This window comes from Pinus tabuliformis, chromosome 4_1 (assembly GCF_031772625.1).
Source record: "Pinus tabuliformis cultivar Carrire ecotype Pingquan chromosome 4_1, CPIR1, whole genome shotgun sequence".
In the NCBI taxonomy this organism is placed as follows: Eukaryota; Viridiplantae; Streptophyta; class Pinopsida; order Pinales; family Pinaceae; genus Pinus; species Pinus tabuliformis.
The window spans coordinates 333,156,192-333,175,002 of record NC_142303.1 but is presented as its reverse complement, the minus strand read 5'-3'; the positions used below and the strand labels follow the sequence as shown (position 1 = coordinate 333,175,002).

The window sequence follows — 18,811 nt, the reverse complement described above, 5'->3', positions numbered from 1 at the left end:
GGTTTTGATGAAGGAGAGATCTAGAGGGAGTGCCCTAGGCTCTACGCTGCCCAAATGAAGAAGCCCTAACGCAGTCAATGAAGAAGCCTTAACGCAGTCATGGAGGAGACTTCTATAACGCAACAAGGAGAAGTTCTAACTGCCCTAAACGCAAGTCTAGAAGAGACCCTAAGCAACTGTCCTTAAAAGCCCTAAACGCTGTCTTAGGAAAAGACATTTGACCGCAGAGAAAGGAGGGTCATGTTGTGCCCTAGCTACAGAGAATAGCAGGATTAACGCAGCACTGTAGACACAGATGAATGATGTATAAAGGAGGCCTCAACGTGCCCTAGCCGCAGCCAAGGATGAGGCCTAATTATGAAGACAGGCCCTAAACGCTGATGTATGAGGCTAAATCTGCAGTTCAGTTTGTGCCCTAGTCACTGTCTAGGTGTGCCCTAACCGTAGGCCTTATGACGTAGCAATAAGGAATGTTTTAGGATCATTTGGAAGAGTGTTGGGTTGCCGCAATCAAGAGGAGACTTGATATAGCAAGCCGCAACAAACAGACGAAGGTCGAAGTTGTTGATGAGGGATAGACTGCCCAGAAAATGCAGTATAGGGTCTCCTCCTCTCTTAGAAGGGCAACCGCAGTAAAGGAGGGCACTGCTGGGCAGATTGAAGGGTTGTTGCAAATACCCTAACCAGTCCAAGATTGCTTCTAGTCACCTTGGGAAGTGCTAGCCTTGAGGATGGTAGGGCAAGTTCTGGTCCCGGAGCTAGGGCTTGGCTTTTCTCCCAACTCCACTGTCGGAATGTCTTCAAATTTGGATGAGTGCTAGAGGAAAGGCTAGCACAGAAAACCATAGGAGATTGAACTTTTTCAGTGGTTAACTTGTCGGTAAATTGATGCCCTAGGCAACCTAATGTGGCTAGGCTTGGGAGAAGGTGCAATAATAATTGTTTTGGTGATCACCCTTGGTAGATCAGTGCCTTAATCCTTGGGAGAATGGAGTCTATGTTGATTATGTGTAAGGTTTCTTGGTTCCCAGTCAAGGAGGCCTCAAAATTACTTCGCAAACCCCTCTAGGTCAAGTGAAAGCAATCTTGCAGCGTTTATACTTCAAATGCACAAGAGGAATAGCTTATCAAGGTCAAATTTACTCCTAGGAGATTTCACTCATACTACATGGTCCATATAATGAGATAATGTTATAATAGAGACAATCCCACAATATTAAACAATAATTTGCCTGAGACAATTAGCCCTAAACAACGAAAATCCCATCCAGCATATATGACAAAAGTAACAAGAATATCATCAAAATTTCATACTTACATGTAGTAGAGTATATCCAACCATTCACAAATGACAATATAGAAGCTCCAAGAGAAGGTAGACCAATAACCATACATCAAAATTCATCCATAAATGCTCCAATTCATCCTCTAGAAAAAAGTGCGAAATTCTCTAAAGATGAGAGAGATCCAATCCAAAGTGATGATCAGAAATGATCTCACCTCACTTGTATTTATACACATCTAAGGAGTTCGAATTAGCCTCCTTGGCCTACATAAGCCTCAAAAATAAAATAATGTGCTAATAATACAACCTTTTGGTGACAAGCCCACCAAACTAGCTCACAAATGAAAAAGTAAGCCTCTCAAGAGGACAAATAATAATCTATGCATGTCATAGGGCCCTCTAAGAGGCCTGTTGACCACTACGTGTCAACTACCCATAGCAATACACCCCCTTTTTTCGCAAAAGGGATAGCGCTTGATCGATATGTCCGTGCCATTCGACTATCATCATCAGCCTGATCATGTTATTTTGTAAACCCAGTCTGTATGTGTAAATTGTAAATAATCTTAGCAGATTTGTATCATGTAATTACCTAGGTAAACCTAATCGTCTAGTGATGATCTAAGTTTCGGAAGGTTTTTTGTCTCATCGATCTATGATCGGCAGAGTTTTCCTTCAGCCTAACCCCAAAGCCGGAATGGATTTTGTCATTAGAATCTTAGGGGAGTCCTAGTGTGTTAGATCAAGTCTATGTAAAAGTGATTTGGAAATAATCCTAACTATTTGGTTAGGTTATTACAAATTGCTTGATTTGCTATATTATATTTGTGTCGCAGAACTGGGTAGTCTATGAGGGTCTATGTCAAATGGGTTTTCCCCCTTGAGATGTAAAAATGTAAAAATCATGATGTAAAGTCTCTTGAGGGTTAGAAAATGTTTTATCCCCTCATAAGTCCTAGGTGATTTTTCCAAAGGCTAAGTTCGAGGGTCCCTTTAAAAATAATAAAAATAATAAAAAATAATAAAAAATAAAAACTAAAATAAAATAAAATAATAAAAAAATAAAAATAAAAATAAAATGAAATAATATAATAAAATAATAATAAGTCAGTCTTGAGGAAATAAATGCAAAATTTTAATTTTTTATATTAAAATGTGAAATTTCCTCAACATTTAAAATTTTCGATGGATGAGATTAAAAGAGATTTTGATCATCATCGACGGTCAAGATCACTGACATGGATCACTCGAACTAGCCGTTGGGAAATTTTTCTTTAAATAGGGAGTTAGGGGTCATTTGAGAGGATTGGATCTGTGAGTCTTGTGCTAAAGAAAGCTCTCTTGTAATCGTTTTTCATGTGCAATAGAGAAAGACTTTGGGGTTGAAATCTCGCTGGTGTTACTCTTCTGAAAATGCTGTAAGATGTTTTATTTCTGTGCATAAATTTAATTTCAGCCATTGATGATAGCTTGAGGAAGAGTGATTTAAACACAGGTATCTTGTTTAGTCACTAGGGTTTGAATGGTAGTTAAATTTCTAAATATGATGGCAGGTATCTCCATTAGATCTGGATTTTAGTATCATTTTCTCCCTCTTTGTTAATGGTTGAAGTAAGTTGTGCAGGAAAATCTTGATTTCGAGATCATCGGGCATTTGGGGAAGTTCTAGGCTGAACCAACCAACTCCTGAAAAGGGCATTTCTGAAAAGCCCAGCTAGTTTTGATCCCGGGCTTATCATTTGAATTTTTCTTGTGAATGCATGAAGGGTTTTCTGAAGCACCTCGTATTGAATTTAAAATTTTGAAAATATTTCTGTGGCATAACGATAAATCTGGCTGCTTAGAGCCTATAGTTTGTTATCACTGTAATTAATTAGTTGGTTTTTAGGGTTTTTAGTTTCATCCTTGCATATATTTTTCTGGGTGCAGATCTGAAGGTGAGCTTCAATATTGAAGCCAAATCTAGGCCGTGGAGGGTAAGATCTGGCCTCGGGACTAGTTTTTTGCAGGTGTACAGTGTTGCTGCCCGAGGTTTCATTTTTGCAGGAAAATTTTCGAATTTTTTTTAAGGAAATTGTGTAAAACCCTAGCTTCCCAGCGTTCAACTGCAAGGGAATCGCTGACCCTCCTGTGTCTTTCGCTGCCTAGGGTTTCATTTTTGCAGGAAATTTTTTCGATTTTTTTTTTAAATTGCTACCAAACCCTCTTCTGAGCAATCTGCCAAACCACTCTTCTCCAAATCCACGTCCAGCTTGCAAAACGAATCTGCGGCTACCTCATCCCTGCGTGTTACCTTCATTCCCTCAGCCTCCTGCGTGACTCCTTTTCTCAGCTCCCCTCCATGCAACAACTTCCTCCTCTGCGCATATTCTTACTGTACGCTGCCTCCAAACATAGTTTCATCCTCTGTCCAGCTTTCCCTCCACACTGTCCAGATCTGCGTCCTTCCCACGCTACTCCAAAGCTTGCAAAAAAAAAAAAGGTTAAATCCCTTCATTTGCTGCCAGATCTGCACGCATTCCTCATCAGGCTTATCCCCTTTTTTCTGCCATTCTCCTTGTGTGCTCCCCCATTGACCTGCAACGTACTGCCTCCTTGTTCTTTCATTACTCACGCAACCATCCAAATGCTTCCATCAACAGTTTCCTTTCCTGCGTGCTGGCTCCCTATCGGTCCATTCTCACATGCTGTCACTCCTTCACAGCTGCCATAACTGTTGAAATTTGGTACAGGAGGACACATGGTTCCCTAAGGCTTTGATCTTTGGCCTAGGGAAAAGTGTCCAAAAGAATTTAATTTTTCTCCTAAAGTGACTTTATAATTTTTGTAAAGTCAAATCTAATTTAAAAGTGACTTTAAGTGATAAAGTTACTAAAGTCTAATTTTAAGGTGACTTTAATAAAGTCAATGTAAAATTAGAAAGGAAAAGTGGCTTTGGAAATAAATGACTAAGTGGGTCTTTATTAAAGTGGGGTGAATTAAAAAATAGAAAGTGCTTTAAATGAGCATTTAATCTCAGCCCTAGATCTCAATCTATTTCAGCCATTGGATTTAGGGATCACCCAAAAGTCACTTAGGGTTAGATTAAAGGAGGAAAATGAGGAAAATGTCATTCATTCTTTCATGAGCAGATTGGGAGAAGGAGAGCAAGAGAGCAAGGGAGATTTCTGGACTGGGAGGAGAAGGAGGCCGTACAACAGTTTGCACAGAAATCGAGGAGTAGAAATCTGAGTTTGCTGGCACGATTTTCAAGGAGGCCGTACAACAAATTTTCAAGGAGGTCGTACAACAGTTTTCGGCACAGAAATTGAGGAAATCGTACAGCTAAATTTCTGGCAGCTTGCACGATTTTCTAGGCAGGCCGTACAACAGAATTTAAGGCTGAAAATTGGCACAGAATTCGAGGAGGACGTACAACATTTATTGCTGTTCAGATTTTGTTGTTTGCAAGTTTTTCCAGTTGGCTGTGAGGCACGGAAAACGAGATAAGTTGTAAAATTTGCTTGCTGATTTTTTGTTGAATATTTCTCACTGTAAAAGGCATTTTTCAGAAATAAGAAAGAGCTCTCGAATTAGTTTTCCCCAAGAGTTGTAGGGGGTTTTTTCACGGTCACCTTGACTAAAAATTACTGTGTTTAAATGTGTTAAATGGCTGTTTGTACGTGCTGATTTTTTATTTCTGCATTTTCCAGCATTCTGTAAAATTAACAGAATTTGTGTTTTCAGCAAAATTTATTTTCCAATTGTTGAATATATGGATATGGGAAAGGGCATTTAACTATTTTGTAGAAATAAGGTGAAATTGAAAACCGGGGTGGGAAATGAGAAATTTTTACATGGTATCAGAGCTTGAGTGCTGAAGTGCAGTTTGGGACAGCAAGGAGGAAAATTACAGCCTGCTGATTTTTCACTCAGAAAATTCCAGCAAGCTGATTTTTCACAAACAACAGTTTTATCTTTACTACAACAGTGCTATTTTTCAGTTTTAGGACAGCAGGATGTCATTGGGATTGAGGGTGGAGGATAGGCTGGATGGGCATACAAATTACAACGTTTGGAAGGAGAGAATGCAGAGTATCTTTGAGGAGGCAGAAGTCTGGGACATCATGGTGCATACCACACAGAAGTTCAGAACCCTGTTGTTGTGCCTACTGATGCTACTTAGTTGGCTGAGTATAATAAAAAGAACAACAAGGGTAAGAGACTGATTCTAGATGGAGTCAAAGGCCATTGCATTCCTCATGTGAGAGGAAAGAGAAATGCCCATGAGATGTGGACAACATTGTCCAATCTCTACCAGAGTACCAATGAGAATCGGAAAATGGTCCTGAAAGAGAAGCTGAAGACTATTAAGATGGGTAATGATATTGCAGCTGGATATCTCACAAAGATTACTAATGTGAGAGATGAGTTGGCAACAGTTGGAGAGGACATTCCACCCACTGAGTTGGTGTGGATTGCAGTGAATGGCCTCCCCTGTTCATGGATGAACTTTGTTGATGGGGTTTGTGCACGTGAGACCCTTCCCACATGGGAGAGGTTTTGGGATGATTGCATTCAGATAGAGATCAGGAAAGGTCAGCTTGGGGTAGCCAAGCCAGTTGAGCAGGATGAGGATGTAGCACTGTCGGCAGGAGGCAAGAAAGGCAAAGGGAAGAAGCAGGCTTCCATAATGGGCTTCGAGATGTGCCAATGTCTCCTAAACTCCTATTGGGTTTGACCAGGTATCCTATTAGGTGGTCTCTACTTCTAAAGGGGGTAATATAGTCAAGGTACATCTTTCAAAAGGTGGTGGCATGTGACAAATAAGTGAATGGAGTAAGGGATGAGAAGCGGCAGCCCTGGGTTGCATGCTTGGGTACGAGGGCAACTAATAAGAGGGAAGCCCATACTTGGGTTTATAATGTGTAGGAGGGAGCAATCGTGGTACATGAAGTGCCCTGACCTTGATTTTTTCACCCTTCTTTATATGCCTTTTGCCTTTTTATGATTTTCTTTTATTAACTGCTCGGGGCTCAAGGGGTTAGAGCATGATGTATAAGATATGGCAGCTCATTCTCCCTTTTTAAGGTGGGGCGGTTCATTGCCCACAGGGGTTGGTACAATCATGGGTTCCTATATGATAAGGGAGGTTCATGGAACCTGTTGGAACCGGGGTGATTGCCATGATGATGGGGTAGAGCTTCATGTAATGGCTTTTGCCCACATGCTAAATGTTTTGTTCCAACCATCTTTTGCATTTTGTGGTACTTTTCCTGTTGAATGTGGCCATATATGCTTTTAACTTTCTTTTTAGCTACATCAACCTCTGGGCTTCATTCTAGGCCATGACCCAAGGTGTGGGCAAGGGGAAGGGGTGAGGCGACCCTATGTGGACCCGATGGAGGAATGTGGACCATACATAACACATACCAGATATCAATGAGACAAAGACACCATGAACTTTGCCCCAAAGTCTTTTATTATGAATTTCAAACGTTCCCAGCAGAACAGTTGTTTCACACTAGCGTTTGCAAAATTACATCAACCAAATATGAAGAATAGAAGCTCAATAACTTTTTATTTATAGAGAAAATCCCTTCAAGTGGAAAATAATGGCTAGTTGGCTTGATCTCCGTCAAAATAATCTCGATCGTCGATAAATACTTGATCAACTTTTAATCTTTGTTGTCAAAATTATTTATTTTTGAGGATTTTTTCACTTTCTCATTAAAACCATTTTTTATTAATCTAAAAATAAATATTTTGGATTAATTTCCTCAAAAAATTGACTTTGACTTAACCACCAAGGTCCAAGGGCTCAATTTTTCTTAAAATATCTATTTTTGCCTTCGTGAGGGCCTCCAAAAATTGACTTCTTCATGACCCATGATTTTTTTGGTCATTTTCCACTTGGAGAAATTAATTTCTCTAGCATTTATTTTTTGATTATCAATTAATTAATTTTCTGGCGGATTTAATTTTTATTTTGTCAGAAAATTTAATTAATTGACAGTTGAGGGGATTAATTATTTTTTCCACCCTCAAGTACTTTGGCCATGGTGTCTGATTGCGAGTGACCATGCACTAAAATATGTTTACATCAAATAATTACAAATTCAACCCTCAAAGAGGGAATACCCATTCGTTATAGACCCTCATAATTTTTATCCAATTTTGCGACACAATATGATCTAGTAGACCCAGTGATCCGTAATAAAATAATTTAGGCAAATAGCTTAAATTATTCCCAAATCACTTTTACAGTAGACTCGACTAAGAACACTATGACTCACCTAAGACTTCGACAATAAATTCCACCCTAGCTTTGAGGTTTAAGTTGGAGGGAAAAACTCTGCCGATTATCCATGTTTAGAAACACACATAATGCAGTGAGACGAAAAACCTCCTAGGATGAAATTCGTCACCAAAATCATAGGATTACCTAGGTTGTTACATAACTAAATGGTCGTACTAGCATCATTTACATTATGACTTGCAAAAATTGGGATTACAATGACATGATAACTGACTGACTGATGATTCTGAACTTTGAAAAAATTGGCACAACTACTTGCTTGGAACCGTGACAAAATGGGTGCAATAGGTACAACTATGGTTGCTGTCACGAACTCCTTCAGGCCATTTACATCGAAAGGATTTGCATCCTAGCCTTCCAGATACCAAAGTTTGAGGCTCCGTCAAGTCTATCCTGATTTTTGAGACCTGTTGCGACCATCTCTGTGAAACTCAAAATAACTTGAGACTAAAACTATAAATCTCCTTCTCTTCCCTGCTTGGCCTCTCTTCTGCTATTCGCACTCCCTTAGGAATGCTCAAATCTGGTACTGTTTGCCTCAGGAAATCTTTCTCGGACTCTCACACTGCCGGCTACCTTAGCTGGGCAACTCGCTCAATTGCCCGGAAGTCCTTCACCAGAATCTGGAACACGATCTGTTGCTTCTGAAGCTCGCATTAGCTGACTGGCAAAACTGCTATGACCTACTGCAATTAGAAATGGATCTCCTCCAGTATCTGGATCTAGAATCCCTCTGAGAAATTCTGGAAATTCCTTTCCACTGTGCTCTTCTCTACCTGTCCCGACACAAATATGCAACTGAAATTACTGTTGCAAAACTTTTGCGCCCAAATATGCTCAACGAACTGACTGATTTGCTCACTGGAACTACTTCCTGACAAATCTATTGCCTGCAAGTTTTGCTTCTGAGGCCATTCGAACTTTTCCTGCACTTGCACCTGCACCTGGAAATCAAACCCCACCGTCTCTGCAATTCACACCCCTAGTTGGCCTACGCAAATCTAAAGAAATTGTGCCCAAATCTCCCTCTAAAAAGGCACAATTTTTCTCCTCTCGCTTCTGAGCTTTTGATTTGTTATACAATGCTTCTTTGGTACCATATGAAAATTCCTTGATTGCAATTAATTGGAAATTTATCTTCTAATTGTTCTGTAGTTTATTTGTTATTATGACAAATATCGATAAACTCACAATTGCAATCTTCACCAACATAAATTACGTTTTGGAAAATAAGCTGGAAGTTGAGAAAATAATGCACACACATAATAAAATCGACATAATAATTTTTGGACTAATGTCGTCGGAAAAGCTCTGAAGAGAAAACCAGTGCACCAGATGAGGGTTTATTATTATGCAACAGTAAAATATGAGTACAAAAATCTAGATGCCAATCTGGTAATCCTCCAGAAAATATATTGGAAAAATAGTTTGGAGAAATTTTCTCCTTTCTGCAATAATTCAACCTCCCTATGGCCTGCTTGAACTCTCTCATTGGCAACTCCCTCTGCTAGAATTTACACTGCCTGCCCTGGGAAAATTGTACAACCTACTAGCTGGCTCTAGATGAGTTGTCTTGCCTCCCTTTACCTCTGGAATGAAGTCGCACTGCCTTTTGGATAATCTTCCAACTTCCAGCAACTAAATCGACCTCCTTTCCGACACTTTGCACTGGGAACTGGCTCACTCACACTGGGTATGCGACCCTCTCTGCAAAAATATTCGACCTCCTCTCTCTTGCTCAATTGGCGCTGGAGAGACACTGGAAAATTCACCTCTCTATTGCTTCTCCCTCAATCACCGATGCTCCTCCACTGGCTTGAATCCTTCCCTCGCTGAATCACTATGCACTGAGCAATTCACACTACCTGGATAATTCACTCTCCCTCTCATGTTTATCTGCATCCCATCGACTTTCTCTTATAATCTCTCATTGGAGCTTCGATGACCATGATTAAATACTCATCAACGACTAACATCATCTCAAACTCGATCCATGTGAGTTTCTAGAGCATTCTTGATTTTGCTTAATTAATTCCTATTAATTAACCAATTTTCCTAAGTTAGATTGAGGAAAGATTTAAATGATGGCTAATTGATGTAATTAAGGCATTTCACAAGCTTATCTCACGAAACCTTTTATGGGTTTTGAAGATCTCGTGTTCCGTAGTCTCTTAGGCACAAATCGAGACTAGAACATTTGTCCGACGCTACAAAATCTAACACTCCTCCAACTTATATAAATACACCTCATGTCACATCACTTGGAGGTATCATCACACATTCATCTCTTCATCAAATTGGTTCGTACAAGTCTAAAATTGCAGGGTTCGAGCTCACACGTCTGAAGAGGAGAGAGAGTTTTCTATTGGCCGAGTTTGACTTCTGTTTGGGACTGTTTGACCAACGATGACTTGAGGAGGTTTTGGCTTGTTTTGACTTGGTTTGGGTCTGTTCTTGGAGGCCAAATTCAGGAGAGAGAAGGCCTGACTTTTTTGGGCTATTTGATCACTGTTGACTGCAAACTTTGACCACAATTGACCACATATTTTCTGCTGTTTAACCATAGGTTTTTCTCTCCTTTGACCAAGTTTTTGTTGACTGTTTTGACTGGATTTGGAAGGCTGAGTTGACTGTTGCCTTGACCAAACTTTTTGGAGGTGAGTTGACCATTGACTGTTCACTGGTTAGAGCTGCTGCTGCTGTTGACTTTGACCAGAATTGCAGATTTGACTTTTGGGGTAATCTTTGATTGGATATTGATTAGTTGATCTTGGATAGTCAGAGGTTTGACTTTGACTCATTGTTGATGAATTGGAACATTGTATCTCTCTGCTGAACATTTGATGACAATCTAATAGAAGAAGAATGTTGAAAGGTTTTCCCCCTCGTGGGGTTTTTCCTTGGTCTTTGACCAAATACTATGTCTCTCTTGTTCATGGCTGTCTTCTATTTTGCATTGGTTTATTGTTCAATCTACAATTGCTTATTATTGCTGGAAGATTGAAATTTTATTGGATAAAGTGATTGCTAATTGAAGAAGATTTACAATAAGTGATTGTGTCAAGCATAGAACGCCAGAAAATTAACAAGAGGATTGTATGGCTGGTTTTTGCTGTCTACCAAAATATACCATAGATTCCTCTTGTTGCAAATTCCCTTTTGTTTTTGATTCTGGGAAGATCTCCTTTTCTTTGGACTCTACTTCAAACAAGAAATCAATAGCTCTAAAGTTTAATGCAAAGTGGTCATCTTTAAGATTACTTTTGTTCATCCCATGTTGACATCCTTCTTGTGGTTTTGTACAAACCAGCTTTGGCCATTGAGAATCCACTATAACATCTTCTTCATATTCATGTGCATTTGATGAAGATTCATCAAATTTGTCATAACTCTGACAAGCATAAGTTGACAATAGTTTTAATTTTTGGAAAATTCTCATGTGACATGTCATCTTCCCATCAAACTAAACAATATGGGACAAAGTTGATTTTGGACTTCTGGGACCATTTGCATTGGGAAATGTGAACTGCCTTGGAAGTGTTGAAAGTTGACACTATGAGACTGCCATGTTGAGAAACATTTGAGGGATATTGCACCAAGGCCAAGGCCACGTACAGACTCAATAGACTCATAACCATACTATAAGACATAGATGCACACAAACATGGGTTGGGCTAGCCCTTGCACTGGTGATCACCCCTACAGAAGCTGGCTCCTCTAAAACCATGAGTTCTCATGTAAGCCCATCCAAGGCCCTCCGACCCTATCCAAGACGAAAGGAGCCAGAGATGAACTCCAATGGATTGACCATGGTTTGATCCAAGGTAAGGTCTAGGATACCTAATATAGGGCCTCACATGGTTGTTACAAGGCTTTAAATTGTGATGTTGTGCTTACAATGGTGTGAAAAATGCTACAATAGTATGTGTACCTCTATTGACACAAGGGGTGACAGTTGGCTCCAACTGCGGGACACATGCTCCTCCCAAGAGGATATGAGAACCATAGAATCTTCCACCTATTACTTGAAGCAAGCTCAGAAGATGGGCGTAAAATACTGGGAGAGAATTGGATCATAGTCTTATCCCTTCTAAGATGGCAAAAAGCAAAATGAAATAGCAACTAACTAAAAAACTGCACAACTAGTATAAATGGAAATATGACAAGGCAAAACATGTAGCTAAACTGAAAGTATGTAAATAACATCACATCAATAAAAAAAAATCACACAAAAATGTCTTAAGACCATGCTAAAGAGAATTTTTTATAAATGAAAACAAAACATTTAAATTAATCTAATGCTCATGTTAAAGAGCTTATTCATTCTATTGTACTCTAATCTAAAAGAAATGAAGTATGTCAGGTAAAACCATACAACCAATGCAACTGACAAATGAATCCATCGTTGCCTTGGGTTTTACCTTTGTGCTTCGTTTTTAAGCAAAAAAGTGAAACGTTAAACCTGTTGTGGATGTCTGTCGGACCTTCCTTTGTGGTTTGTACCAAAAATGTGAGGAAATCTTCATCACGTGGAAAGAAATCAAAGAAGTGGCAAGGTTTCTTTGTACTACTACAAGCTTCTTCGATCCACAGATTGTTGGGACTAGTATAACGATATTAAGACTACTCATCGTTGTTGTTTTTCAAATAGGCAAGGAAGGTTTTGATGCTCCAGCTGGAACCTGTGCATATATTGTTTCCCTTGTTGGCTGCCTCTACTTGTATGTAGACACAAATGGTGAAACAATTTAGAAAAATCCAAAATATATTGAATCCCACTTTACAGTTAACTGTTTTGGAAAAGGATGTTGGAAGCTTTTGAAGTATGTCTGAATTTAGGATGTTGTGGCTTGCCCACTACTACAAGGTCAATGGCCTTCCTGTCAAATGGATCTTTGTACACTCGATAACCACATGCCAAGGCTATCGACTGTTGAAAAGTCTTTTTTCGTAGCCCAATTGTAGAAGTCCACTTTCTGCACTTGTATATATGCTTGCTCTTGCATGAGTTGATATGGCTGCTCATACTCTATGGAATGACTTGGTTGTTAAAGAGGCCCAAATTCAGCAATCTGATATCTCTCAATATCTATGTCATAAATGAGATTATAAAAAAAGAGTAAATTAGTCAAAAACAGAGTAGGTGATTTCACAGCAAAATGCTCAATTTTATAGCTCATCAATGGCTCAAGACAAACCAAAGATCATTCGCTTTGATACCAAACTTTATGGACCAAATAGCCAAATAAGAATAAAGTTATCCAGTGTGGTTCCATGCCTAAAACGATTGAAAGAGTGAATGCATAGGGAACCATTTCAAGGGGGCCACCTGCTGTTACAAGATATCAAATGCACAAGAAAAAATGATCTTTTAACCAAGTCTCTTGAATATATATACATATATATATATATATAGATATATATAGGAGATAGAGGGATAGAAAGCAAAAATATGTTGACATAAATATAATGAATGTAATGATTATGAATGGGGGTTATGTTTAAGGTTTTAAAGTTATTGATTACTTCCTTCTATGCAATTATGCTCATTTTATTTTTTGAATTATAATTAATTAATGCAAGTTAATTGCAGGCAGGCTTAACTTGGGGAATGTTTATAGGTCCATATGAAATCACAAAAGGTTAGAAAACACTAAGACTTCTTATTTTTCTGTCATGATCTTTGCTCTTGAAAGTATGTGTTATATTTATTTACTAGGCATATTGAATATTACTCTAGGAGAGTTTAAATGATATTTTGTAACCTAGGAGAATGAGCGGGTTGGAATTTGCTTAAAGGCGATTAAAAATAGCCTTCTTTCTAGTTCATACATGGCAATAACTTTAATCAAGATTTTCATTGATGGGATTACATTTTCACTGGTCTTGAAATGTGTTCATTTCTGGTCAGTGGTGAACAATATGGAATCTTAATTATATAATGTGGTCTGTGTTGTAAAATCGATGATTTCATGTATTCCAGTGTCTCAGGGATCAACACGAGCTATTCTTGTGGTAAGTAAATGAAACACTTTGTTTGGTACATAATGTTCACTTGCATTATTCTCATTAGGAATGACCTATTGTGCAATGAAATTACCATCTTTATCACCCTAGTTATATTTGAAAATTCTGGAGCTAACAAGTGTATTTTAATGTTCATGCACAGGCTAAGCTAGTCGGGAAGTTTGGTCTTCAATGTGGTAAACTTATATCGACGGATGTTTCCTAATTCTATTATTTGTTGAATAGTCCCATCTTTTTGAGAAATAACACTTCCCAGGCTTAAAAAACATTTTGGGTATTTTAAATTTTTTAATCTATGATGGATTGTTGGGGCTATTTGATGCACCCATATAACACTTGTCTTTTTTTATCAAACATACTATTGTCTATTCAATGTGCCCTTTTTTTGATATGCACGGAGAGGGAGCTAGGTGAGGACTATATACTAAACTTTTAGACATGATTTGATTACCAAATTTGCTTGGAGAACGTAATTTATGCCCATTGTTGTGATGAATGTACATGGAAAAAAGATCTCTCGAGTAGAAGGGAGAATGATGGTTAGCAATGCCATGCTTCCTCTTCTAATATTACATGCAATCATTGTGCTGGATTTGATGTGTAACTCTACTATTTAATTATAGCTATTGCGCTTCATATTGTTTGATGTTTCTTCAAAAGAATCTTATGGACTCATTTCAATTTTCAAGATATAACTCAAACGATTTTACTGACCTATTCTTTGGTTGAACAAAGTTCCTAAAGAAAGGAATAGGAAAACTTCAAACAGATGATACGTACCTCTTAAGCATTGGCTTCACTGGCTTTCTTGTAGGTCTGTATTTCCATGATTGATTCATCACTGTAAGTCACTTTAATTGTAGCATCGGTTCTAGTAGCCATAAGAGGAAATCACTTCCAATCCAAAAACCTTCTTTCCTGTACAATACAGACTTCTTTCGAAAGCTAGCACAAGGATTTGATTGAGGTATGGCTCAAATCCTTTATTGCAGGCTGGTACTTCTTGATTACTGAGGGTGAAAGATTGAACACTTTGAAGACTTCATCATATCCAACCTTTAGATCTTACAACAATGAAATACTTTTAGTACTTTAGATCAGTGTGGAAAAACTCTGGAAAAAATCCCGATTTAATCCTAAAAACACGATTTTTTGAACTAAACGATTTAATCCCCCGACTTTTTGGCGACTTTTTCACAAAGGAAAAAATCCCGATTTTTTCCTTATACTCCCGATTTAATCGGGAGTCGACCCAAAAACTCTGCCTCCCTTCCCAGGCCACGGATAAAGAGGCCGCAAAGGTGAAAAAACTGTAAATTGAAGCTTCCATCCATGCATTTTCAAGTTATTGCATTGTATTGTTTGTCATACTTCTTGCGCGCATAGCAGTCTCATTTGTAATCTGTTAGTTTTGAGGTTAAGATATGTTTTTGTTTTCCAAGGAAAAACAAATCTTTATACTTCGTATTTCTAGTTAGAAAGCAAAGTATACATTGGCTAAGCCTCCAAGCTTTCAGTGATCCAGACTCTAACAGCCACTGCCCCTTCAAAAGATTACAAAAGTACCAAAAGGACAGGCATACAACAGTCTTTCGTAGAAAGAACCCCACACCATCAAAAACATTGTTACAGTTGTTGAATGCTTCCAGAAGAAACAACAAAGAGGAGGTCATGAAGATCAAATAGCAACAACCTGTCCAAAAAAACAAAACCAGTGCCTCAAAAAAGAACCCATTTTTCAGACAGGAACAAAGTACCTGTGAAATCTTGTGACAACAAAGATCCTTCCTGCAATGAGAGCACGTTTTGAAAGGGAATCTTCTTTAGTCTTGAACTCCCTGTAAATGTGGGCAAAGGTTATGTATCAGAAGTGGATTTTAACTCCAAGAGTTTTTGAATAATAGATGCCAATGCTAGGTTAGTAATCTGACATCTACTGTTTTCTCAGAAAATAAGCAGCTTGGAGTCACCAAGCGTTAATTTTCACATCTACTGTGATACTCACTGTTAATTTTCATTGGACCTACCACCTGACACCTTATTACCCAAGCAGATTACAATCTACTGAATAAATGCATGACTTATTTCTTAATACAATTAGCAGAAACAAAAATTAAAAGGGGAAGAGGATCTCAGTGATTGATTACTTTATGACTTTTAGATGACTCATGATATACATTTATTATATTTTTTGTTGATATTTTGACTCTTGAGAGTTGAGACTCAGACAGGACCCAAAATTCAGGAGTTGATTCACTATTTTGATATGTGATGTAGCATTAGACTTCATATACATATTATATATTAGCTTTCTTTACATGTTTATGTGGAAATGTATTTATTTGATGTTGTGGATACTCTAGATGTTAAAAAATAAAAATAAAAATGAATAATTTTGTGTTTTTTTTAATTTTGCCGACTTTTTCAAAAAAACCCCCGATTTTGACGAGTTTTTCAACTTTTGGACCCTTGCCGAATTAATCCCGACTCCGACTTTTTCCACATTGCTTTAAATCATTATTGACTTTGGGATATTATTCATTTTTCGGCACAAGGCATTTTGGTTCATTCCTTTAATTCGCCTTACCAACTTTGTTCAATGAAACATGCTTTGCATTCTAGATCTTATGTAAACTTCTTGTATTTTTGTTAGTCTCATACTCATGTTTGAACATATTCATCACTGTAAACAAGTTTAATGAATGATATATACCTTTTATTTTGAGCTTCGAAAGCTTTCTTGAGAATCAGGCTTCATATTTCTCATAGAACATTCTATCATTGCCCCTAGTATGGAAACAGATCTTCAAGGTGCTAGCCCCTTTTCAAACTTGCCTATAATTCCCTCTGTTGTCACCTAGATTGTATAGGCACCTGCAACAACCGCTCAGGGCAGGGCCTGTCACTTTGATCGCTGCCCACTCCGTTCTAGTTGTCTCCCAACAACAGGCTATGGGGGGTAGTCCCTATGAGATGAAGTGAAGGAAGACAAGTTGGGGACCAACTTGCTTGGGAGACACAGATGAGTGGCCTAGACACTTGGTTAAATTAGAGCAAGATTTATTGATTAGATTAGATTTTCAAGTAACGCGACCAGTGCCTTAATGGAGTCACAATTCTTGCTTATTATAAATCGAAACCAAATGGATGGATGGACACATGCTACTTGAATGCTTGACTAACCTATATGAAATGCAAGTCCTAGGATCTATGTGAGATGCAGTGATCTTGGTTTACTTTAATTATATGCCTAGTCTAGGTATGGCCTTCCCTTAACTATTTTGAAGCTGGGCTCCAATGTAGGTTGTGGGAAGGAGGCCAACTGGAAGCAGGTTAGCGCTTGATTAACGATACCTTCTGTTGTGCTCCTATAACCTGATGCCTTCGGCGCTGTAGAGACTGTGGCTCTGACCACTGCAAGGTCACTGTGTTAACCATCGAAGAGTTGCTAAGCCCCCAAGCTAGGTGAGAAGGTTGCCCTATATTTCTATCAACCTAGCTTATGCTAGGAGGTAAATTATTAATGCCAGCTAGATCTAGGATGCTTAATGCAAGATGATGAGTGAAAATTATCTTGACTTAAGATTGTTTATGCTACCTAAGTACTTAGTGTAAATCTTCTTATAGCAAGAGAACTTAGCAATATTGAGATGATAGTCTTAAACAAGATAGATGCTAACAAATACAAGTGCAAAATTCAACTATATTTCAATCCACAAAATGCTTAAGTAAATCAACTTATCCACCAATGATTATCAACACAAGATATTATGCGAATTTAAACTTAGAAGCCCGAGTTAACTCTATTCATCAACAAAATTAACTTCAGATTTTGAGTGCAAAAGTAGACAACCTTTGAGATAAGCCAATTTCAGATTTATGACAATTTAGATCAGCAATAACACTTCAGAAATTTCAGACTTTGTTAGTGTAATGACAACAATAAGGAAATCACTTCAAATCATGAAATTTGCCCAGCGCATGAAACATAAAATTTTCTGATGACTAGCAAATGAAAACTAACTTGTTAAGCTCACTTTATGATGATGTATTCAGTGATATTTCTGATCTTTTTTTTTAATTACAACAGTAAATAACCACAGATCAACAAGCTAATGATGCCAAGAATAAATGACCAATATGCCCAAAAATAGCAAAAATGCACTGAAACTTGAAAAATTCATTTTTTAGGGTTTTTAGAGAGTATGACTCAGCAAATTTCAGAACTGATATGTTTATTACAACAGTGAACAAATGATAGATCAACAAGCTAGCAATACTACAGACAATGCCCAAAGAAAGTAAAATTTTGCCGGAAACTGAAAGTTCAAAATTTTGACCCGTATTAAGTGTATGCTTTAGAAATTTCAGCTCTAAAATTCTCAGTTATGCAGTAAATTCCAATGAGCATAAAATTAGATCTAGGCTACATCTAAGATGACCAAGTGGCCACAATTCATGAAAATGAAGATTTAACAATTTTGACCATTTAGTATGTGATTTTATGGCTTAATTCTCGCTGATTTAATTGTTGTAATAAAACAGAAGTAAAACTAGGGTTTAGAGGTCAAACCTAGGTCCAAGGCCTTGAAGATCCCTTGGTCAAAATTTGTTGAAACTTTGGGATCAATTTGCCACCTGAAAAATACAATTTTTGAGCTCCAAAACCTGCAAAACCACCAAGCATTCAGTCCGAAAACTTCATATCTAGGGTTTAGGGCAAACTAGGGGGAAAAAAATGGCCAAGAAGAACCAACGCTAGGCCAAGGTAGGCCAACATTTGGGGATAAGAGGGCTATAGTGATAGATTGGGGGCAGAAAAGGAAAGAGAAGGCTGGAAAGAGGCAACATTTGGAGAGAAAGAGCCTCAAAGGCTTGATGCTGGAAGAGGAAGGGGTCAAAGGGCTAGACGACTAGGATTTAGCGCAGATCTAGGTCCTAAAAGGCCACAACTAGCCCAAGGGGCAGCCATTAGGGTTAAAGAAGGAGGGGCGAGGCTCCTAAATCCCACGGCTAGGCCAAAAGAGGGGCTCTAAAACCCCAACATAGATGCTAGGAGAGTAGGCCGAGGCCTCTAGGCCTCACGACTAGCCTCAAAAGGTTGAAAAAGGATGACGCAAGAGGGAAGAAGACTTACGCAGGCCTCCGAGATCTCGGATCCTGTCCCTGGGAAGTCAAAAACTGAAAACCCTTGTCTCAAT

General features: G+C 38.3%; 1 protein-coding gene across 2 annotated transcripts in view; it reads left to right on the top strand.

The window, feature by feature from the left end:
* The window catches only part of ATOEP16-4 (Mitochondrial import inner membrane translocase subunit Tim17/Tim22/Tim23 family protein), a 215,308-nt gene that overhangs the window by 38,116 nt on the left and 158,381 nt on the right, over window positions 1–18,811 (top strand). Inside the window, exons 2-4 of one of the 2 annotated variants that reach the window (XM_089422909.1) lie at window positions 13,177–13,225; window positions 13,567–13,598; window positions 13,753–13,786. In XM_089422909.1, coding sequence (XP_089279035.1) covers window positions 13,177–13,225; window positions 13,567–13,598; window positions 13,753–13,786 — 115 coding nt within the window. The remainder of the gene's footprint in view (window positions 1–13,176; window positions 13,226–13,566; window positions 13,599–13,752; window positions 13,787–18,811) is intronic. The other variant, XM_089422910.1, reaches the window with a different exon arrangement.